The 25,233-nt window shown below is 42.6% G+C and overlaps 1 protein-coding gene across 1 annotated transcript in view; it reads right to left on the reverse strand.

The window, feature by feature from the left end:
- The window catches only part of LOC145418641 (uncharacterized), a 161,954-nt gene that overhangs the window by 84,868 nt on the left and 51,853 nt on the right, over positions 1–25,233 (reverse strand). The window contains exons 3-4 of the mRNA XM_080287003.1: positions 19,177–19,310; positions 2,610–2,792 (exon numbers count right to left, since the gene is read on the reverse strand). Coding sequence (XP_080143129.1) covers positions 2,610–2,792; positions 19,177–19,310 — 317 coding nt within the window. The remainder of the gene's footprint in view (positions 1–2,609; positions 2,793–19,176; positions 19,311–25,233) is intronic.

Here is a 25,233-nt window from a genome sequence, read left to right on the forward strand (position 1 = left end):
ATCTCTGGAGAACCTCCACTGCTAATCCCCTTCTGGCACGTGGTGCAACCACTAACCGCCAGCTCCACCTCCCTAGACCCCCTCGTTCACCTCAAGAACTGACTCTGCCATATGCAATCTTGCCAGGAACTGCCAAAGGACAAGACTTCACCAGACAACCCATATCAGGTAGGCCAACAGGTCATGGTTACTTGGTTGCCCTTCGACCACAAACTTCAAATCAAATTCATTAGCCTCTTCGAAATTACGCGCTTGCCGAATTGTTAACAGGCCATTGTTAATTTTCATGGCGAAGCCAGGGTCTACCACCACAGGAATGTACAACAGTACCAAAACAGAGACCAGCAACACAAAAAAACCCTATGTTGCCAAACCCCATCACTGACCAACCCTGATCCCCACATCTCCCCTCAACCTTTCACCCCATCCCTCCCCACTTCGAACCACCACCACCCTGCTCTCTCTTCTCCATCTACCCCTCTGACACCTAGCCATGCAACCCCACCACCACCTGGCTCACAGTCCTCCTCTGCCTTATCCTCAACCAGCTCTCCTATTCCCCAAACCCCCAGCCTCCCATTCACACCAACTACAGCCAGATCATCCATCCCACCCTCCCTGCCAACCTCCCCCACCCCCATCCCTAACACTTCCAGCTTCACCTCACCTCCGTCCCAACTCACCATCATTCCACCCCACCCTGTGCCTCCATCCAGGGATCCTCCATCCTCCCTCGCCCCATATTACACTTCACCAGCCTCTTCACCATCCACACGGCCTTCCCTGATTCTGTCTCCCTCCCCCCCACGTAGCCCTAACTCAGCCTCCAACTCCACATCCTTCATCTCCAGTGTACTTTAAAGATGGAGTCACCTTCTGGTATTCACAAGATCAGGCCAAAAATCTTGATCTCCGGACAGATATAGCCCCACACTACCACCACACAACGTAACCCCACCCCCAGCCCCCCCATCAACCCCCACTGCCTACCCCTCACCGTCCCAACACCACAATCCCCCAAAATTAAGTCCCTCACAAACACACACTCCTACTCTCCCAACCTCCCCTCTGAAAGCAGTACTTTTGCATCCATTCCAGCCTATGACAAGCCAGCTCCTGGGTCAAAGGTCACCATCCATCTCCCTAGCACAAGTGCAGCCACTACCATCGCCACCATCTCTTTTCCACCACAGCCGACTCAAGTCATCATGTTCATCCGCTATACCTTCTGGGTCTCGCAGGACAGGCAACGAAGGAGGATCCAGAAACCACAACACCTGCCTCAGCTGCTAACCAGTTATCCTCACCACAGTTCCTTGATCCTCGTCGAAGACCCTGCCACAGAACCTGACTAACAATCTCGCTCCTGGTACCGCCTCTTCCACAATCTCAAGCCGACCACTGTCACTGACCAGGAACAAGTATTTGACCTCCTGCCACGAGGACGTGGTTTAAAGGATGGCGGGAGTGGTAAAATACCGAGGATTCCACTTCATATAGAAAACTGTACCACAGTCCCAGTTCCAACTGCGACCAGAAATCACCACTGGGTAGCAGAAATATGAGTGTCTGCACCAGAAGGGGTGCGCCCATCATCTGGAAGTCCCTCGAGCCCAAAGCTGCTGCACTACCACCACTGCAACCCTAGCTACCAATACCAATGACAGATGGGGCTCATCAGCTTAGTGCCTGCTAGAGGGGGCAAAACCGAGCTTGCTAGATGTGGCTTGGCAATGCAGAAGGAGCTCCAGTGTTCCAGAGTGTTTGTTACATGCGGCACAACCGAGCTTGCTAGATGTGGCTTGGCAATGCAGAAGGAGTTCCAGTTTTCCAGAGTGTTTGCTAGATGCACAGCTGAGCTTGCTAGAGGTGGCTTGGCAGCACAGAGGGAGTTCTAGACTACACGCTACCTGGGGTCCGGCAGGCTTCCCCAACGTGATGAAGAAGCTGGAGTCAGTCCCCAAACACACACACACACACACACACACACACACACACACACACACACACACACACACACACACACGTAAAGAGCACCCTCCTACCCCGGGAGAAGGAATCCAGGCTTAGTAATATAAATTTGTTTTCCTGACTATCTCGGGTCCCTTCTAACTTCATCGCTAGACCCACTCTGGGTACAGAACACACTACTCTGTTCCTAGGCTGAGAGAGAGAGAGAGTGCCAGACATTGGGCCTCCACTTTGCCGAAGCCAGAGTCGTAGTCTATCTCCCCCTTGGTCCTACCCTAAAATATTCACTACATCCCAATTCCCCCTACAGACATAGAAACAAATCCCGGCCCCATCCATTTCCAGAGAGGTCCTCGTGACGGGTGTCAGTGTCATGCGGGATGTCCCCTCCAAATCTCCCCTCCCAATTCCCCTTCTCCCCAGTTGACCATTTCTTGTAATTAAATCTCACGATATTGGATGTAAGGTGGTATATATAGGCTTGTGCAATGATAAATCTTTTGTCCTGTCATCTGGAATTTCTGTGCTTATCCTCTACTCTTAATGTGTGTTGAAGGTTGCATTGGTGTTCCTCCCTGTTTAGAGGAACCGCACTAAACTGGAAGAAAGCCAGCATAACAGTTTTAGTATTCCTTTACCTGCATCCAAGGCCCACTTTGCTGTTGCAGGATATGTACACCCTTGCATAGCTGTCGTGCGGCTGGTGATTATCGTTCTCATGTGACGGGCAGGGCTGCAGAGCTGATGGATAGGAGTCAGGGTGGTCGGATAGTTCACCATCGTCATCTACAAGTAGCCATGTTAAGGGATCACCACGGTTTCTGAAATAAAAGGTGGGTGGGTTGGTGATATATCCGTTCATTTCTGATCATTCTCTCTCTCTCTCTCTCTCTCTCTCTCTCTCTCTCTCTCTCTCATTGCTAACGGAAGGCTCAGTATTTTCTTTATTCTTTTTTTTTCCCTAATTAACAACTAAGTACAAGTGCAAACACTCAAGGGAATGTTGTCACTGAAGGCTAAGCAGGAATTAGTAGCCTGTGTCGATTTTCGTGGCCCACTTTACCATATTCAGACATGGTGGAGATAGGCCTTTAGCGGAATATTAAACTTTTTTTTTTTTAAGTGTTTGACTCAGGATATAAGCTCAATACCACGCTTCCTGAGGCCCTCCTACAGACCATATACCACCGCGGTTACCACTTCAGCGCTAACACCCGCTGTCCAAATCGAATACATGTTAGGGCTGTCTCCAAACAGGACTGGTGTATTGGTATAAGCGATGGTGTTTTTACATGTCGCCTGGTTTATGGTAGATAAGTAAAGTGTACTTTAAAGAAATTCATTTTTTTTAAAGTTTAACTGTTCCCAACCTCAGCTGGGATTCGAACCCGCTTGCATTGGGACAGCAGACGTTTTCTTTATCGACTCAACCACTGCTTCCCTTTTCTTTTTTTTATTGCAACTTTCAGACAAGTTTGTTCAGCTTTCGGAAGCCTCTTATTGTTCTCGGTTACACTAAAGCTTTTATTAATCTCTTCTGTTCAAAAAGGCCCTCCAAAGCTGAGTAAAGTTGTTTAGTGGACAGCAGTAAAAATAACGATGATAGAAGTCATGGGCATTAGTGGGTTATTTTTTATTGGACTGTCTGCAGTCTATAGCATTCTAGCGTGTTCCACATAGCGAACCTTCTGGAATGATAGTTTACTTTATGACTTCATGGTATTGTGGGTGGTATGGGAGGCTTTATTGCACGTCTTCCTTGGCGACATAATTTGCATTGTACAGTCAACATCAATAGTCTTGTCGCCTCCCTTGTCCCTCAGTTTACGGACTTAGTATGGTGTATCCACATTAAACGAAACTTATGACGTTGATTCGAACCCCAATGATGTCCACAGTGTCAGTTGTTGCTGATTCACCACACTGATTTTCAGAGTGCATGAGGAAAAGCAGAAGATGTGACAGGACTTTTTATGCCGACTGTACAGTGGATCAAAAAATATCATCAGTGCACATTCCGCGTGAAACAATTTACCACCTCATACGCTGATTATTATTGAAACTTTCCCGATGATTCCACCCCACGTTGGTAACACCGCTTTCATGGGGATACTCCACTGTATACTCGTGACATTTTCTAGTCAGTATTGTTATCGCGAAAATGTATAGGTGATAAAATATTAATCTCCTTGTTATTCCGAGCTGTTTTATTTTGGGTAACATCGGAGTCCTCCTGTGAGATTTTCTCTCTCTCTCTCTCTCTCTCTCTCTCTCTCTCTCTCTCTCTCTCTCTCTCTCATCCATTGCACAATACGTCTTAATATTCCGTTATATTTGTTATATAATTTTGATACCGTATTAGTTTGCATTAGTCACATACAAGAGGATATGATGGGACAGTGGGAAAAATAAGTCGCTGACGGAGATGTGTCGTGAACTCTCCTAACAACGAAGTGCACGATGCGTTGTGGAAAATTGGATTCTTTGTAAATTCTCAGCTTTTGTCAAGTTTGGAAGGTTATCTGTATTCTGGTGTGTGTGTGTGTGTGTGTGTGTGTGTGTGTGTGTGTGAGACAGAGAGAGAAGGGGGGGTCACTGCATCTATGAACGAGATAGAGGTAGGGGTTGGAGAGGGGGCCATGATTATATAAACATGTGGAGGCTTTGACACCATCCATCCCGCCTTATCTCTGACCTGATAACGACCATCGATGGTATGTCGGTGGTGACGGTAAGACCTGCCCTAAATTTTAATAGCTTAGCATTTTTCTTTTTTTCCGTAGTAGCCATTGAGGGTAGCCATTGAGGGTATTTGGCAATATATATATATATATATATATATATATATATATATATATATATATATATATATATATATATATATATATATATATATATATATATATATATATATATATATATATTGTTACGGAACAGAGAGAGATAATGAACACTTCAAGTGAGAATACTAAAATCACTACTGTCCCGCAAAGTTCCAGGTTCAAAACAAAAGAGTTAGGTAAAATTACAAGTTAAAGTTTAATGCTCAAACTAACAACTAAACATTCAGGACTCATAAGGATAATGTAATGGCAAAATAGGTTACATATATGGTTCACTGCAATAGCCTCTATTAACACGAATTTAGCAAGAACAAATTTATCTAAGTCAGCCCTGATAAAATGAGAAAACTGGATAATGCTCAGTTAAAGCAAGATATAATATTATTACAGATACAAAATATTACTAATATTGGCTGACATTAAAAACTTTACATGAATCACAAAAACCTTACCAGGCCTGCAAATTAACGCTTCAGGCTATACAGTACAATAAAAATGATAATAACACTTATACTCAAATTATACACCAGCTAGATGGCTGGAGACTTCCTGAGCACTCACAATAATAATACACTATACAGGGGAGGACAGAGATGTGAACAAAATGAGGAGTAGATCTAAGTAGTCCTAGTGCAGAGACTCAGCTCATTATATAGGGGCCGGCAGAGCTTGATTCAACTTGCAAGAAGGACGCACAAATGAGGGCACAGAGGACGAAGAGTTGACACTCCTGCTCTGAACAACAGAAAGAACGACTTACTCTACTATAAGGGGGACAAGGGGGGAGTGAGGTAGAACACGCAAGCCTGGTCACTATGGAAGCCACGAGGGGACACGTGATCAAACATGCAGCATACTGTACATTAGAATAATACAAAGGATGATGAAATCATAGGCTATGTAACACCTCCCCACAAAGAAAAAGAAATTTACAAAGGAAATTTCTTATTACTCTAAAACAATCTGTCTAAAGTCTAGATAAGCAATCTGCAATAACATTTTCTTTCCCCTTGACATGTTGTATGTCTAATGAATACTCTTGAAGAAGTAGACTCCATCTTGTCAATCTCTGATTTTTATCTTTAAACTTACTAAGGAATTTCAGTGGGTTATGATCGGTATAAATGACTATGGGGTCAAAACCAGAACACAAATAAAATGAAAAATGCTGTAAACCCAAAATCAAGGCCAAAAGCTCTTCTCAATAGTTGAGTAGTTCTTTTGAGGTGGAGTGAACTTCTTACTATAATAAGATACAGGATGTTCAATACCCTGATCATCCTCTTGCAGCAAAACAGCCCCAGCTCCTGTATCACTTGCGTCAACAGCCATCTTAAAAGGCTTAGCAAAATTTGGAGTAGCGAGCACTGGCTGACTTAATAGGATAGCTTTAAGTTTACTGAAAGAGGATTCACAGTTATCGGTCCAGACAAATTTAACTCCCTTTTTCAGTAGGTCTGTAAGTCGTGATACAAGAATTGAAAAGTTAAGAACAAATCTCCTGTAATAACCTACCATTCCCAAAAATCTTTGTAGATCTTTCTCACTTTTAGGTCTAGGAAGATCACTTATAACCTGAACCTTAGCTCCTGGTGGTGCAACGTGTCCATCACCAATTACGAACCCAAGGTACTGAACTTTAGCTTGACCAAACTCACACTTTGATAAATTAGCCACAAGATTAGCCTGAACCAAACGCTCAAGAAATTTACTGACATGACATAGGTGATCTTTCCAGTTGTCACTGAAGATTAATACATCATCAATATAAACAACACACCCTGCCAAACCCTCTGTTACAACATTCATGAGCTTCTGAAAAGTGGCTGGTGCATTCTTCATACCATATGGCATTACAGAACATGCAAAAGTCTTTCCTAGTGTTACAAAACATGAGATCTCCCTAGCATGTTCAGTCATAGGTACTTGCCAGTATCCCTTTAACAAATCAAACTTACTTATGTACTTAGCCTTTCCGATCTTGTCTATGCAATCTTCCACGCGAGGGAGAGGGTAAGTGTCTGTTTTCATTATCTGATTAACAAGTCTGTAGTCGATGCAAACTGCTGTGACCCACCTGGCTTAGGGACTAGAGTGACAGGAGAACTCCACTCGCTCTGACAGGGCTCAATCATCTTGTGGTCCAACAGGTAGCCAAGCTCCTTCTGGATGACAGGAACTTTCACTGGGTTCACACGGTAAGGAGGCAGTTTAATTGGCTTTGCGTCTCCAACATCGACATCATTCACCAACACAGTGGTTCTTCCTGGAGTGGCACGGAACACTTGCGAAAACTCCTGCCTTTCCTCGGGAGCTAGATGAGAAAGCTTAGTCTGGAGATCATTCATGATATCAGGATTCTTCCCCAAACTATCACTCAGGCTCATACTGCATGGGAGAGCTTCACTTGCAGACTTAGGTGGAACAGCTACAGTGCAGACTGGGTTGTTTTCGTCACGCCTGTGATATAACTTAAGCATGTTGATGTGACAAAGTTGCTTGTTCTTTCTACGATCTGGTGTGGCGATGACATAGCTGACATCACTGAGTTTCTTCTCCACGAAATAAGGACCACTAAACTTGGCTTCAAGAGGTTGCCCATGCACTGGTAGCAGAATCAAAACCTGATCTCCTGGCTGAAAGTGGCATAACCTGGACTTCTTATCATATTAAATCTTCATCTTCCCCTGAGCAGCTCCTAAATTCTCTCTCACCAGCTGTAAAGCAGTGGACAGCCGTTCTTTGAAATTCATCACATACTCCAGCAGGTTGACGTCATCTTCCTCCGACAGCCAGCATTCCTTGAGTAGCTTAAGGGGTCCTCTTACTTCATGGCCAAACAGTAGTTCAAAGGGTGAGAAGCCCAGTGATTCATTTGGAGATTCTCTTGCGGCAAATACAACGAATGGAAGACCTTTATCCCAGTCTTTCTGATGTTCCAAACAGTATTTCCTGAGCATCGATTTGAGTGTTTGATGATATCTCTCCAACGCTCCTTGGGTCTGGGGATGGTAAGCTGAAGACGTGATCTGGGTGATGCCCAACTCTTTCAGAGACTGCTTGAAAACATTTAACATGAAATTACTTCCCCGGTCTAACTGTACCTCCTTGGGCAGACCAAACTTGGTGAAGAACCCTAGCATTTCCTTAACCACGTTCTTTGCTGAGATATTTCTAAGTGGAATGGCTTCAGGATAACGAGTAGCCATATCAATCAGGGTCAACACATAAGAAAATCCTGAAGAAGTCTTAGGAAGAGGGCCCACAATATCCACCAACACACGGGTGAATGGCGCCTCAAAAGGAGGAATGGGAACTAGAGGTGCAACCTTTTCTGTCTGATTACACTTCCCCACAACTTGACAGGTGTGACAAGACTTACAAATACCAGGAAACATCTCTGAAGATACCTGGCCAGTAGAAGTGTTTCAAAATGCGTGTCACAGTCTTCCTCACTCCAAGGTGTCCTGCCAAACTGGAATCATGAGCCACTCTAATGATATCCTGCCTACAAACACGAGGGATGACAACTTGATGTACAACCTCCCATTCACAGTCGGCTGATGCTGTTGGGGGTCTCCACTTTCTCATAAGTACTCCTGACTTTATATAATAACAAGTAGAAGCACCAGCTGACTCTTCCTCACTGCAAGCAGAGTTAGCTAGATCTTTCAACTCAGGGTCAGCAACCTGCAACTCAACCAACTCTTGACGAGACAAATTATCAACACTGCGGAGTACTGCCTCATCTGGTGAGTGGTCCAAATTAGCAAGAAAAGTGTCAGCTATGATAACATCATCATCATCATTATCCTTTAAGTCACCAGTAACTTTAGACTTAGCCCTAGCGACAGCACATGCAGAGAACACCTCAGGGATATCACAATCCTCAGTCGCAGTCACTGGTTCACTAGACAACTGAGGAGCTGGACACACTTGACCTTCACCAATATCATTTCCAAGTAAGAAAGGTACACCTGACATTGGACGTGTCTCAACCAACCCAACCATAACGGAACCATTAACAAAACCAGACTCTAAATTCACTCTGCACAGAGGGACAGAGAAGTAATTATTCCCTGCACCTTGTAAGATTACAGTTTCATCAGAAGAATTAACATTAGAGCCTAGAACACTGGTCAGCATGAGGGATTGGCAAGCACCTGTATCACGATATATTTTAACTGATTTCCTGTCATTATTGTCCAGAGGACTGACAAAACCATCAGACAGGAAATTAGCACATGAACTCTTGAGAGTGTCACCCACGTTACTGCTCAAAAGAGGAGCTTCATCATGAGAATTTAATTTACCCCTCAAAGCAGGTTCAGTTAACTCGGTTAAAGAATTCTGGGAACTCTCAAGGGTGGACACTAGACCAATTGACTGAATATTTAAAGACTCCTTTTTGTTCACATCACGCTGTCTCCTGAAACATTTCTCCTTAGTATGACCAAGCTTACTACAATAAGTACATTTACTTTTCTGAAATCTAGAGGTGAAGCTGTAATTTACTTCCTGAGAAACATCATCTTTATTCTCTTTCCTGTTACCTGTACTCTGAGTAGAGGCAACGTACTTACTCTCAGCTTTCCTTTTTTCTTTAGAATATCTCTTGTGAGTGAGAACATATTCATCAGCTAAAACTGCAGCATCAGACAAATTATCTATTCTTTTATCATCAAGATATAGGCTTACATCTTTATTAATACACCTTTTGAAGCCCTCCAGCAAAATCATGTGCTTAAATTTATCAAAATCAGAATTTACATTCTTAGAATTTAACCACTGCTCTAACAGATCTTTGAGTTTTGCATACTCAACATGGGATTGCTTATCTTGCTTGTAAGTTGTCCTAAATTTTACTCTATAGGCTTCAGGAACAAGCTCTTAGGCCTTAAGAATCAAGCTCTTAACTACATCATAATTATCAGATTGATCCTGAGGCAAAGATGCATAAGTTACTTGAGCTTTACCGGTGAGAACACTCTGTCGGAGTACTGGACAATACTTTTTGGGCCAATTAAAACCTGTAGCTACCCTCTCAGACAACTGAAAATACTTTGTTAAATCAGATTCATTAAAAAGAGGGACAAGTTTAACATTTTTAGCCACATCAAAATCATCAGAGCTAGATGATCCAGTTCCACCTTGTTTCATGCGATACTCATAGTCTGCCTGAATCCTAGCAAGTTCAATTTGTGCCTGAGCCTGTGCCTGTGCCTCCTGAATACGAGCCTGAGACTCAGCCTCCTTAGCATTTGCCTGAAACTCAGCCTCCTTAGCACGAGCCTGAAACTCAGCCTCCTTAGCACGAGCCTCCTGCAGGGCTAGCTGTAACTTAGCTATTTCAATCTGCGTTTGCTCATCTGGAGGAGCTACATTAAACAAGCTTTTATTAATCATGTCAACAATTTGATCTTTAGAATGATGAGAGCGAACAGCAATTCCCAACTGTTGAGTAACAAGCTAAAGTTCATTCTTTGTTCTGTTTTCTACATCACACACTGTTTGCACATTTGACAAAAAATCTTTGGCTTCATCAAGAGTAGTAATAGTAGACATCATGAATAAATCACAGTCACAAAATATCAAGCAATATCCTTATGATAATATCCTGAATGTCCTGATAAGAGGTCGCCAAATTTATGTTTCGGAACAGAGAGAGATAATGAACACTTCAGGTGAGAATACTAAAATCACTACTGTCCCGCAAAGTTCCAGGTTCAAAACAAAAGAGTTAGGTAAAATTACAAGTTAAAGTTTAATGCTCAAACTAACAACTAAACATTCAGGACTCATAAGGATAATGTAATGGCAAAATAGGTTACATATATGGTTAACTGCAATAGCCTCTATTAACACGAATTTAGCAAGAGCAAATTTATCTAAGTCAGCCCTGATAAAATGAGAAAACCGGATAATGCTCAGTTAAAGCAAGATATAATATTATTACAGATACAAAATATTACTAATATTGGCTGACATTAAAAACTTTACATGAATCACAAAAACCTTACCAGGCCTGCGAATTAACGCCTTAGGCTATATAGTACAAGAAAAATGATAATAACACTTATACTCAAATTATACAGCAGCTAGATGGCTGGAGACTTCCTGAACACTCACAATAAATTTACACTATACAGGGGAGGACAGAGATGTGAACAAAATGAGGAGTAGATCTAAGTGGCCCTAGTGCAGAGACTGAGCTCAATATATAGGGGCCGGCAGAGCTTAATTCAACTTGCAAGAAGGACGCGCAAATGAGGGCACAGAGGACGAAGAGTTGACACTCCTGCTCTGAACAACAGAAAGAACGACTTACTCTACTATAAGGGGGAGAAGGGGGGAGTGAGGTAGAACACGCAAGCCTGGTCACTATGGAAGCCACGAGGCGAATCGTGATCAAACATGCAGCATACTGTACTTTAGAATTATACAAAGGATGATGAAATCATAGGCTATGTAACAATATATATATATATATATATATATATATATATATATATATATATATATATATATATAAACTAAAAGATCATGATGTGTTTTAGGAAGGACAATTTTCTTTTATATAAGAAGGATAAGGATTATATAGTCACGGCCTGATTTATCAATAGGCCAAGTAGGCCATTGGCTTAGGGCCCACCGGTATTTGGGGGCCCAATGAAACTAATTTGTCGCGCAGTGTGCCAGCGTATAACCTTGTTTCAAGTGTACACCGAGTGTTTCATTATATATTCACAACCATAAGGGCCCCTGTACAATAAGTATGAAGCCCGGAGTATGAGGGTTCTGTACAATAATTTGGTGGCCCACTGATGAGTTTGGCCTGGGGACCACAAGAAGAAAAATCCGGCCCTGTATATAGTGCAGATTTTTTATAGGAAGGATAAGGAAGTTAAAGTGCATACTTTTTCATAGGTAAGACATGGAAGGTAGAGTGTAGATTCGTTTTTTTAATAGGAAAGACAAGGAATCGGAGTGCAATTTTTCCCTTTTTAGGAAAGACTAGGAAATCTGAGTTCAGAAATTTCTTGTATATATCTCATCATAGAAACGAAAATTGATCACATATCTGTCTCTCTCTCTCTCTCTCTCTCTCTCTCTCTCTCTCTCTCTCTATGTATACTGTATATATATATATATATATATATATATATATATATGTATATAGTGTTCGACACTGGACATAGGCTTCACAGCCTGCTTTCAAGGCCCAGTAGTCCTCCTACATACCATACACCTCTGCATGTCACCACTTCGGCGCTAACACCCACCGTCCATATTGAATACATGCTAGGGCTGTCTCATACAGGACTGGTGTATTGGTATTAGCGGGGGTATTTTTATGACATGTCGGCGGGTCTTCTGGTAGATCAGTAAAGTCTGATTTTTATGAAATTCAAATCCTTAAACTGTTCCCTGCCCCAGCTGGGATTTGAACCTGGGTCCGGTAGGACTGCAGGCCATATATATCTATATCTATACCTCTCTATCTATCTATGTATCTAGAGAGAGAGAGAGAGAGAGAGAGAGAGACTATGTATGTATGTATGTATGTATGTATATGAATCTCAGGTCTGTTTTTGGTGACATAGAGAGCTTCGTAGCACCCCTTCCTGAGCGATTTAGTTTGCATATTATAAGTTAACTTTTTCCTCTGTTATTGATGATGGTGTCCATCATCCACTCACTTGATGTAGTGCTGCTTTCAGGTGACCGCGTTGTGATCAAAAAAAAAAAAAAATGATGCGCTGGGTGGTAACCATATAACTAAACGACGCCTGGTGGTGATCAAGGCGCTCCAACCAGGTGGGCTAGGGTTTCCGCCTGAGTGGTGGTTGGATTTACTTCATACATTATTCCGCTCGTGGGCAAGTGAGGCTGATCATCCTCTCCGTAGCCGAGCCAAGCCCAAGACCCTTACTCTATTGGCGAGGCCAGAACGGACTTACTTATATAATGTCCACATTGCGTCAGCAACATATAGGAGGATGTTGAGGTAACGTATGCAGAATAAATCACTAAGGAATAATTGTTACTAAATCTCCAAATCCACTTCAAACATTACCCTCCGTCCTGACCTGTGCTGTCATGCTGGGATTTTTGCTGAACTGAAATGATTGGAAGAATTTATGTTGCTTTTTTTTTTCCTTGTTTTCTCTCTTGACTTGGCCCTGATTTTCGTCCCTTTGCATCATTATTACGTAGCTCAGCGACAGAAAGGCCGGTATTCTCATCGGCTAAGGAAGTTTCCTAACACTTTTTTTTAAGCTATTTATTTTGCGTATTGCACTTTACCGTCCTATTCTGTGTTATAAAAAGCCTTCAAACGTCGCCACACTCTGCAGAAATAGTGTACAAATGGATAGTAACTAGCCATATCGAAAAATGTACAAAATGATGGTAACTAGCTATATCCATAAATAAGTAACTAAGGAATGGGCGTTAGGGAGCTTCCTTACCAGACGAGAATACAAAGCAGAGACAATGTTTCGGTCCTGTATCCTTTTCTAGGCGCATCTTAACCCATTACCTTCCAAGGTTCCTGTGTGAGGGACTGCCGGAAGGGTACTGACCGTACTGCCCTCCGCCTATCGGCTCATAGTCGTGAAGCTCATAGGTCCCATCCCCGGGGTTCCCTTTTTTATTGACTTTTGAAAATGCCCAGTTCCGTCCTACATTGAGGACACTGGGCGCAAATGGGTTAAGGAACATCGTATTCCAAGACCTCATGCTTAAGAAATCAAGAAATGGGAAGTAGGTCCCAAAATTTTGCCGATGGTTTTTAAGTACTTGGCAATGACGTTGATTTTTTGAGTACTTGGCAGTGATGGAACGTATTTGGCCCTCCTGTATGGCTGCCGACCGTATTCTGTGATGTGGGATGCAGGCTAACCATACGTAATAACCACAGGCATTCCATAAGTGACCGTCAGAAATTATGGGTTTGCCCTCCACTTTGCAATTTAAGGTCTAAGCATGTGACCCCTACTGATGATCTTTTGATACAAGTGAGCATTCAAGATACAAATTTTAGATTAATCGTATTTATCTTATCGTTTATAACGGCTCCAACATGCTTGCTTAATCTCTGACAGCCTCCTTATTCAGTACCCTATCCCTGAGGTCACACTCTATGATCTCGTCCCAGGTCTTTTTTGTTCTGCCTCTCGCAGCCCTACCTCCGCCGTTCACACTTCTCACCCATCCCTACCCAACTGTCGTCGTCCATCCTCTCAACATGCCCAGACCATCAAGTTAGTGTAAAAAGAGTACAGGCTCACTCGTAATGAGAACCCATAGATCGTAAAGCAGTGCAGGAAGTAAGTAATCCCGCAGAATGTTTATATTTGGACAGTGTTTTTTGTGGTACTATTTTCTTGTTGTAGTTCTTTCATCTAAACTTGGTCCAGAGTTTCGTCCTTTTGCTGCTCACTTCACGTAGCACAGTAGCGGAAGAAAACAATACTACGGTTAGGCTATACATTCATTCCATAACACTTCCTCGTGACGAACACCATTTTCAGTGTTATTTAATAATTACAGCTCAGCATTCAAGATGGACAGGTGGCAGTTTTGGGCCAAGTTAGAGTACAAGGAGCATAGACCATTTTAAAACAATTGCCTCCCATCTTTCACCACCACGATCCGTTGTTAGTTACTCCATTATAAGGGCCAAATCCACCTTGTTTTTTTTTTGCAAATCCCCCGCCCCATCTCTCTCTCTCTCTCTCTCTCTCTCTCTCTCTCTCTCTCTCTCTCTCTCTCTCTCTCTCTCTCTCTCTCTCTCTCTCTCTCTCTCTCTCTCTCTCTCTCTCTCTCTCTCTCTCTCTCTCTTCACTTTATTAGTTGTAGAATTGCAGTCTTTAAATCTTGAATGCTGAACTGTATCAGTAGATAAACAACAGAATTTAATACTTGTCACGAAGAAGTGTTATGGAAAGGATGTAGAGCTGTTGTGTTTCATGTTCTGACACTGAGCGACCGTACGTAAAATAACCTGCGAAAGGACGAAAATCTTTGCTATTTTAAGGTCAACGAACTTAACTACCATTGTCCATTTTTTTTTTTTTTCGTATGGATGTCATAAATATGGTGGTTTCATTACTTTTATAAGCAATGTTAATATGCGTTGTAGGCCACTGTGCCACTTTCCTGATAATTTGGCTCTAATTTTCACTCTGTGTTTTATTTCCCGTAGCTCAGTGGCTGAGAACGACAAAACTGTGGCTCTACATCCTGTTCTTAGCATTTCTTCGTGACCAGCATCGTATTCTAGTATTAATGGACTGTTATGACTCAGCACTCATCATGACGAGATGACAATTTTAGGCCAAGTTAAAGTAAACAGGCATATAGTTCTCTTGAATCAGTATATTCAGGAACAAAAGATTACTTACTGTCTCCACTTCACACCAAGGACATGTCCGTCACTTTCCACTTGACGCATTATTTCGCAGAGAATTATTTATGCCAGAGAAACATACCAAACCCTTATTAGACTAGCAATATTAGCCAGCAGAGGAAAGAAACGGAGAGAAGAGGTGAAATCGACAGAGAAACATACCAAGCCTCTCTCAGCTTAGTAATATCAGCTATCAGAGGAAAGGGACAAGTAGAAGAGATGAAATATTAGGCAGAGAAACATACCAAGCTACTCTCAGCTTAGCAATATTAGCCAGCAGAGGAAAGGAACAGACAGAGGAGGTGAAATATAAGGGTAACTTTCGTCCCCGATTTTACATTCCTTAACGACATACTGTATAATATCCAAACACTCGAGATAAGAGGCTGTTGTCACTGATAACATAACCTGATCTTGTCGAATCATGGGGTATTAAGGCCGTCCTTTAAGTGGCATGGGAGGCTTCATAGCACCTCTTCCTTAGCTATTTATTTTGCATGTTACAACTTACCATATCATTTTAATACGACACAATTTTCATCAGTGACATACAAGGCGATAATGAGATGTAATGTATAAGAGGCTTCGTTACACCACCTCCTTAGCTGCTTATTTTTCATGTTACACATTAATACTGTCCTATATGGTATCTATCGTGTTTTAATATCAACACAATTTGCATCGGCAACATACAAGGTGTTACTGACATTTAAGTGCAGAATAATTCGCGAAGTGAATGTTGTTACGAAATATTCAGAGCCACGTACAAAACGACCCCTCAGAAAAGCAGAGAAACTGAATAATGAAAAATTCCCGGGTACATTTGCCACTTTGACCTCTTTGTGTGTGTGTGTGTGTGTGTGTGTGTGTGTGTGTGTGTGTGTGTGTGTGTGTGTGTGTGTGTGTGTGTGTGTGTGTGTGTGAAGAACAGAGCACATTACAACTGGTTGACCCAGCCTAGTTTCTTAACCCTAAAAACTGAATTCCAGAATGGCAGAAATGAAACCAGAGAGAAAACTGCATGACATGGAAAACAAATGGTGGTCTGAGCAGGCAAAAGAGCTGCAAAGACCAACATGGTTTCTACAAGTCCACTGAAACCATATATGGGCCAACGAAACACGACATAAACCCTGTTCGATCAGCCGAAGGAGAGCTCCTGAAAGACAAGCAAGCAATCCTAGAAAGACGGGCGCAACACTTCAACACTTTACTGAACTGAGAAAACCCGATATGGAGCACAAAATCTTTGATAACATCCCAAATGCCCCTCAAGCGGCAGGTTTCTATGTCCCACTTACACTTGCAGAAGTTGTTCATGCCATCTGAGCTCTAAAAAATAACAAAAGCCCTGGCCCTGATGGCATACCATCTGAACTGATCAAAAAGGGTGGCCAGTTACTTCATCATTGCCTCCATAATCACATACTGACTGCATGCAACCAAGAACAAATTCCATATGAATGGCTTACCACTGATACTGTAACCATCTACAAGAAGAAAGGGGCCCCCTCAAAACGTGACAACAGCAGAGGCATCTCCCTCCTTGTGATTGCTAGTAAAGTACTAGCCAAAATAATGTTATCCAGGCTGACAAAACATTTGATTGAGTCAACACTCCCCGAAACACAACGTGGATTTCGGAAGGAACGAAGTACCTGTGATATGGTCTGTGTTGCCCAACAGATGCAAGAGAAATGCCACAAGCAGAACCGTGACTTGTATATTGCATTCACTGATCTTGGAAAAGCATTTCACACTGTCACCAGAGAACTTTTATGGAGTGACCTCCTACAGAGCCTGCATGACAACATGAATGCTCGCCTGTCCATATGTGGGAGCAAATCCGAACCCTTAAATGTCGATGTGGGTGTAAAGTAAGGATGTGTCCTGGCTCCCGTCATTTTCAACATCTATCTCACTGCAGTCACCCTTTAAAGTCACCAACAAATAAACCCTGATGATGGAATAAAAATCCAATTCCGTCTAGACGGTAACTTATTTAATCCCAGGCTTCTTCAAGCACAATCAAATTCTGAAATAGCCCATTTCCAAGAGCTGCAATATGCTGATGACTGTGCTGTCCTTGCACATATCTCAGAAGCCCTACAACAGTCTCTCACTATCATATCCAACATTTATCATGCAGTGGGGCTCCGAATAAATGTAATAAAACAGAAATAATATCTCAGAGAAACAACGCAGCAGAGCCTTTTGCGGTCCAGACAAATGGCGAACATCTAAAACAGGTAGAGAAATTTTCCTGCCTTGGAAGTGTGCTCACTGATAAACATAACATTGAGCGCAAAAGTCCTTGCATGAATCAACCACGCCTCAGCCCCTTTTAGACGTCTCAGATCAAGAGTCTTTGAAAACATCAACTTGAGAATCGAGACGAAGGTATCCGTACATAACTGTATGCCCCTCCACCCTCTTATACAGTGTCGAATCATGGACTACTTACCAGCGTCACATCAAACAGCTTGAGCCTTTTCATATCCGATGCTTAAAGCGCATCCTAGGACACACATGGGAGGATAAAGTCCCTCACTAACAAACTCTTCATCGGGCAAAGTCAACTAGCATACAAACCATACTAGCTAAAGAAACAGCTCAGATGGATCAGACGTTTGTTCCGCATGCCTGAGCACCGCCTTCCCCGCCAGGTTCTGTATGGCAAACATCCTGCACCACGTCACAACCCAAGAGGACAGAAGAAGAGATATAAAGATCATATAACGACAATCCTGAAGAAATGCAACATCATACCAAATGATCTTGAAACTAATGCCTCTGACAGAAAACAATGGCGTACTCTCTGCAGTGAAGGAACCATTCATCTTGAAGAAGCTCGGAACCTGGCCAGAGAAGAGCATAGACAACGGAGACACAACCAAAACAGAGTTCTCCCAGCAAACCCGGACTTGATATGCCAACTGTGTGGCAAAGTTTGCGGATCCAGAATTGGTCTCCACAGTCACATATGTTGGCACCAAAGACTGAGAAACATATGATTATAGCAGCCGTCGTCTTCTGTAATAGAAGAACAGCTTTAAGTGCGTGTGTGTGTGTGTGTGTGTGTGTGTGTGTGTGTGTGTGTGTGTGTGTGTGTGTGTGTGTGTGTGTGTGTGTGTGTGTGTGTGTGTGTGTGTGTGTGTGTGTGTGTGTGTGTGTGTGTGTGTTTTCCACCGTCTGACAAATATATTCAGCCCATGGTCTTTTTTATCGTCGGTTAAGGAAGCACCCCAACACGTCTTCCTTTGTGATTTATTTTTGGATATGGCTGGTTCATATCTGTTTATGTGTAATTAATGCAGAATATGGCGATATTAGAATGATTTGACTAGCATAGAACAAATAGGCAAGGTATATTAAACAAAACAAATCGCTTAGGAAGAGACATTATGGAGCTTCCTTACACAGCAAGAATACGGGTCCAAGTCTAACCCCAACAGTTCGAAAAGTCACTCCCATGCTGAGTAAAATAATCGGGAAGCAGCAAGAGTTAAGTGGAAAATGCGGTGCTTCATTCCATTGAGGATGTTAATATTTACTCTTTCAATGGGGTGGAGAAGGACGTCGCCTCAGTGCACCTCTTGTTCCTCGTTCATGTTGTTTAATCTTACCATCAGACTGCCCTCTCTCCAGTTCACACCACCCTCATATACCTCTGCCCATTGCTCCATAGCATCCCTGGTCTCCCTTCTTCTTCTCCTCCTCTGCCTTACAGACACTCTTCTAGTCAAACACTTACTGTCCATTCTCTCCACATCACTGAGAGAGAGAGAGAGAGAGAGAGAGAGAGAGAATCGATACCACATAAATGTTTGCCATGTGAACCACCAATTATCACCATTACCACCACCACCACCACCACCACCACCTCCATCTACCACCGCCGCCACCACCACCATCTACCACTTTGAAATGGTTGTCAAGAAAACTCACTCTTTCTGCGGGATGATGCCGGCGCTGCGGACGTGCAGAAGAACAGACGTATTGGCCTGCACCATGGACGTCACCTCTCTGTGCACCGCCTGTTCTATGTTCATGTTGTTCACCCGCACTACTTGGTCACCCGCCTGTGGAAGAGAGGCGGAAGAAAGGTTAAAGTGTTGCTGTAAAATAAGGAAAGTGATCATGCGTTTTATTGTTGTCTCCAGATTTCTTGTGTGAAATTTTCCTTACCCCCATCTTAACGAGGGAAAAGTGGTCGGGATGATGATGAGGAGGAGGAAGAGGAGGAGGAGGAGGAGGAGGTGAAGTTTTGATGATAGTAGTAAGGATTAAGAGAAGGACTGATGATAATGAGGAGGAGGAGGATTGATGATGTGATGATGAGGATGAGGATTGATGTTGATGTGATAATGAGGAGGAGGAGGATTGATGATGGTGTGAGGAGGAGGGGAAGGAGGATTGATGATGATGTGAGGAGGAGGGGAAGGAGGATTGATGATGATGTGAGGAGGATGGTGGTGAAGATGATGATGATGATGATTTTTTCCTCTGCAATTTATGATACCTTATGGGGGGAAGATACCGTACGCTGTGGTAATTAACACCCCTACCTGGCTCCTACAGTGTACACTCAGGTCCTGAATTTGCATAACTTAGCATAAAACTTAAAAAGAAAAAAAAAAAAAAAAAAGACTACCTTGAAATTATAGTATCGTAATTAGCGACCGACGCGAAATTTCATAAAGCACTTCAGTCCGATGACCTAATATGTATATTTTGTTCTTTCTGCTGCTTGGCTATTTTCTAAACCTAGCAGGTCTTTTTTACTCTCTCTCTCTCTCTCTCTCTCTCTCTCTCTCTCTCTCTCTCTCTCTCTCTCTCTCTCTCTCTCTCGAACATCGTAGTTGAAGTCCAAGCAGAAAGAAATACAGTGACTCACACATGGGACAAAAATGATTATAATGAGTACAGATATAAACACGGTAAAAAAAAAAAAAAAAAAAATCTATTTAAAGTCAGACTCCTTAAACCCGTAAGTGGGTGGTCACAAGCAAATAGCCTCCATGTCGCCCTGTCCCTTGCCATTTCGATGCCCTCTCCCCACCTTACACCCCACTCTCTCATATAACTCTCCACTCCGTCCCTCCATCTCATCCTCTTTCTCTTCCTCCCTCTATCCCACTCACATACACTCTCTAAAGAAACACAGCGATACATGAAGAAGAAGAAGAAAAAAAGTAAACATACGGCAGTAAATCATGCAGAGCACAAATTCTAACGCGCAAGTATAGCCGCGCATTTAGAAAAGACTCCCGTACACTGAATGAAATAATCTTTACGTCAACAGGAAGGGAATGCAAAATGTGTCATAGGACTCAAAAGATTAACGTGTAATGAAATGGAAGAATAACATATTCGTAAGAGTTGTTCATTGGGAAGGGTGCGACGAATTACCGAATCGACAGTTAATTGCATTGTAAAATATGATCATTTGTATCACCGTATAGACATACAAACCCTATTATGTGAGATTCTGTCAAAATATTAAATTTAATACGAATTATAATGAAACTGGCTTCAGCACGAAAACGTGCTGAAGTTAGGGAATGTGTTTTATCTTCAAATCAGCTGGCCCTGTTAAACTAAAATTTTGTAAAAATACTGAATTAACAATACAGATAAATGTGAGCTCGGCTTATTTGAACTGATATGTTGATATTTCAGTAATAATCTGTATTAATTACCCAATATAATATTTGCGGAGTGTGCTTTGAGGGCTAATTTAAAGTAGGTATGTTATTATTGGGCTATTTCTTGGTGTCTGGAGCAAACTATTGCATTTAAGTATGTAATGTTCTTTATCCTATTCATAGGGTTTGTGAAACTGACACTTTGTCAAGAGGAGGTAAAGAAAGCCAGCCTAGAGGTGGTGGTGACAGTGGTAGAGGAGAAGCTCAAGATTAGTCCAGAGATTTTGCGAGTGTATTTACGAGTCCCGGGAGACTTGCCTCACCACACGTCTCCCCCCCCCCAACTCTCTCTCTCTCTCTCTCTCTCTCTCTCTCTCTCTCTCTCTCTCTCTCTCTCTCTCTCTCTCTCTCTCTCCCTCTCAGCAAATTGTGCATGGATGCATAAACATTTGTTGCAGTTCATTTGCTCAGAAGCCAGCCATGCTCTCATCAGCACTACACTGTTGCATTTTCCTGGCTGCTATATATCGCTGTGGTAATGGTCATTTACAGCTTGTTGTCAGGCACATTTAGAACCAAATCAGGTAAACATACCGGGGAACTACGATCCATGTCTATATCTATCTGTATTTGCATCTTTGTGTGTGTGTGTGTGTGTGTGTGTGTGTGTGTGTGTGTGTGTGTGTGTGTGTACACAAGCCCCAACACTGGCAAACGTTGTCGGAGAAGTCCAAGCAGAAATGAGAATAAAAAATGTAGTGATTCGTCGGCGTTTTGTCTGCGGCCACCCTTGCGGGATTAGGGCGTCGGGCTATAGGTAGATAGATATATTTCTTTTATTTAGGTTCTCTATATACCATTCAGTACCAGCCCCAACACTTTGGGGAACACTGTCCCTGAAGGCCAAGCGGGGAGGGGTGCATGAGGAAAACAATATCGGTATCACAGGGCACAGAAGGTACAGAAGTAATTATCATTACAAGCACAGTAATGAACAAAGACATACAATAATACATGCATTGTACAAAGTTGTTACAGTAATTATCATTACATGTTTTGAGATGAGTAACTTGGTACATAGATACACACGTATGAACGTACGTATGCAGAGAGAGGCACGTATGCACACATAGATATACGTACATATCTGTACATGTAAGTATATATTCACGCACATGTAGCCGTAGACATAGTGTATATACAGGATAGGTACCCATGTATAAAGATATGGGTATGTGTACAGGAGTGCATACATATACATATGCAACATGCACATATATATGATATATTCATAAATACATAGACAGGGAGACATGTATATATATATACCTTAAGTAGATACATATACATAGTCACATACACAGGTAGGCAGACAGAAAAAAAAAAACGATATGCATTATAGAATTACCTCTTGATTCAAAATCCAGTCACTAGTACAATACTTGTACATGCACATGCACCTGATGTGTGTGTGTGTGTGTGTGTGTGTGTGTGTGTGTGTGTGTGTACAACACACACACACACACACACACACACACAGGCTTGTATATATATATATATATATATATATATATATATATATATATATATATATATCTGTATATATGTGCATACACAGATACAGTATATACATATACACATACATACATATACTGTACATACACACACACACACACACACACACACACACACATATATATGTATATCCATCCATCATCCATGAGGAGCGTAGGAGCGTACGAGCCCGGGGCTAGGCAGTTGGTCCCGACATTTATGATGAGAGTGACCAGCCTCACTCATCCCTGAGTGGCATTACATGAGCAATCAACCCCAACCACTACTTGGATATAAACCTTCACCGGCTCAATCCGATTGGAGCGCAATACTTGCCCACCAAACCACCAGGCGCCAAAATTTGGTTATATGGTTACCACCCAGCGTAGTAAAGGGTTTCCTGGTGTACAGGAAACCATTTGGCATGTCACTCAGTGTCGAGTCACCCACAGGCAGAAGGAAGAGGAAAGAATGAAGGAAAGACAGAAGAGGGAGCGTAAAGTTACCCGTAGGCAGAACGACAAGGAAAGAATGAAGGAAAGGAAAACAGAGGAGGATGGAAAGAAAGAAGGATGGAGGAGAGGAAATGGTAGACGCCTGACAGCAGCATTACATCGAGTGAGTGGATGGTAAGCGCCCCCACCTACCACAGTATATATATATATATATATATATATATATACCAGGATGTCCCATCATCGTCCTGGTGCCAGCAGTTAATATTATTTCAGTTTCCCTTGGTTGAAATTAGCCAATCAAATTGCATCAGACCGCAGAAAACCAGTGTCTTTCATGGGGAACTTATCTACCTTTTTAAACATTGCTGAGTGAGTAGATCGACGCTGGAAGATGGTGCTAATGATGATGAAGGGCCGTAGCAGTGTCTTTTTTTGTCACTGAGCGGCGTCAAATGAGTTACAAATGGACGAGAAATTGGGCCAAGTTAAGGTGATAATAGGGGATTCTTTTTATTGACTCCCCCGTCCCCCCTTTTGTTTCATAAAATATTTCCAGGTTTAATTTTCCTTCATTGCACCCACATCTGTCTGTCACATCGATGTGTTCTATGATATTATATCCCAAAAATAGGGAGGGCTTCTATGTGGCACATCTGTCGCAAATGCGTTTTTATTAGGTTTGATCGTGACGCGCGACCTTCCCTCAGCTCCCGTCCTCAGCGGTGCAGAGGCGACTTACAAATGAAGAGGCCCAAACTACAGCTCCCTAAGGTAACCTGCTTTTTAAGGTTTAAGAGGCTTTCAAGGTTGGGTTAAGGCTGTATTGGTTCAAGGCACCTGAGGGGTCTGGGGGGTAAAGTTCCCCAGTTAGGACAAAGTTTGGATTAGTAGCACCGGGGGGCGTGGGGGGAGGGGACCCCAATTAAGACAAGGATAGGTTTAGTTTAGTTCTGATAGGTTAATTAGGACAGGTTAGGTTCGATTCAGGTAGGTTTTTAACGTATTTCGATCTATTTACATTTTGTTCCGTATCTGACTTCAGGCTACGTATTTCGATCGATTTTGTTGATATGATTCCGTATCTGACTTCACACCCCCTTAGGGATTAGGAGTCATTTCCGACAAAAATTAAGACTCAAACGATCGAAATACGTAAAAAAAAAAAAAAAATCGTTATTAAAAAAAGGTACAACAAAAGGGAAAAATTCATTCTTTGAAATTTTTTATAGGTCATTTTTATCGGAAATGTCTTATTTTGCCCGACTCCTCCCCACCCACTGTGAGAAACGGCATTTTCGGCAAAAATTCCGATAAAAAATCGATCGAAGCACATGAAAGTGCACTAAAAACAGTCACACAAAAACATGGTACCTAAGGGAAGGGGGCACTCCCTTCCATGACATTAACCATCCAGACAACCACTAAACTACCTTGAATGCCACTCAGAGTCAAAGCTAGGCCAGTCGTCAACCTTATAAAGCCACAGCTGCCTCGGCGTGTTCTTCCTGTTTGTGTGCGTCGAATTCGGCGGGGATAGGGACACCTGCAGCTTGGCGCGCACGTGGTTTTGGGGATTATTGCACCGCCAACCTTCGTCCGCGTTATACCAGCACACAGTATCACACTTAGCACACTTCACTTCAGTAGGTATAACCCGTGATTGCGAGAAACCTTTAGGCTTGCCAAATTATTTTGAAAGCACCCGTGGACTGGACTATGTCCCACTACACTGGAGCACAACCATCACACAAAGACGATTTGAAAAGACGCGCTTCCTGTCCCGGGCAGATGGGGTAGCACCCAGTGCGCCCAGGTCATCGTTAATTGGCTGAGAGATTAGAAACGCTGCTGTCATTGGTTCATTCATGAAAGATAAATAGGGGGCGACACGGTAGGAATAACGACCAAGACGACTGACAGAGGGCATCACGATCACAAATCACTCCTCCAAGATCCATATCCGCGGCCCATAGTTACTGAGATGATTTTCACGCGACCATGAACACCTTGAATGTACAGTCGCGAGCAGATGAAAAGGAGACACCAGCGCACACACCTCTGGGTCGCTTCTACCCGACGAGTTACGGGAGAGTGAGAGAGGGAGGGGGGTGTATGGAGGGGCTGGTGGTGGGAAAAAGATCAAGAGAGGGAAGGGAAGGGAAGGGAGGAGAGGATGGGCGGCAATAACCATGGCTGTCAAGGTCTTAATTTATCTTGATTATGGATTAATGTTTGATTTTGGGAGAGCTTAATTAATCATGATGTCAATCACATCACTGATAATGGGTTTTAATTTAAAACTGTTTTCACTTGAAGCGAAAGAGTAGTTTGTTGTGTCATAGATG

This window comes from Coenobita brevimanus, chromosome 115 (assembly GCF_032717465.1).
Source record: "Coenobita brevimanus isolate Jiangsu-jjx chromosome 115, ASM3271746v2, whole genome shotgun sequence".
In the NCBI taxonomy this organism is placed as follows: Eukaryota; Metazoa; Arthropoda; class Malacostraca; order Decapoda; family Coenobitidae; genus Coenobita; species Coenobita brevimanus.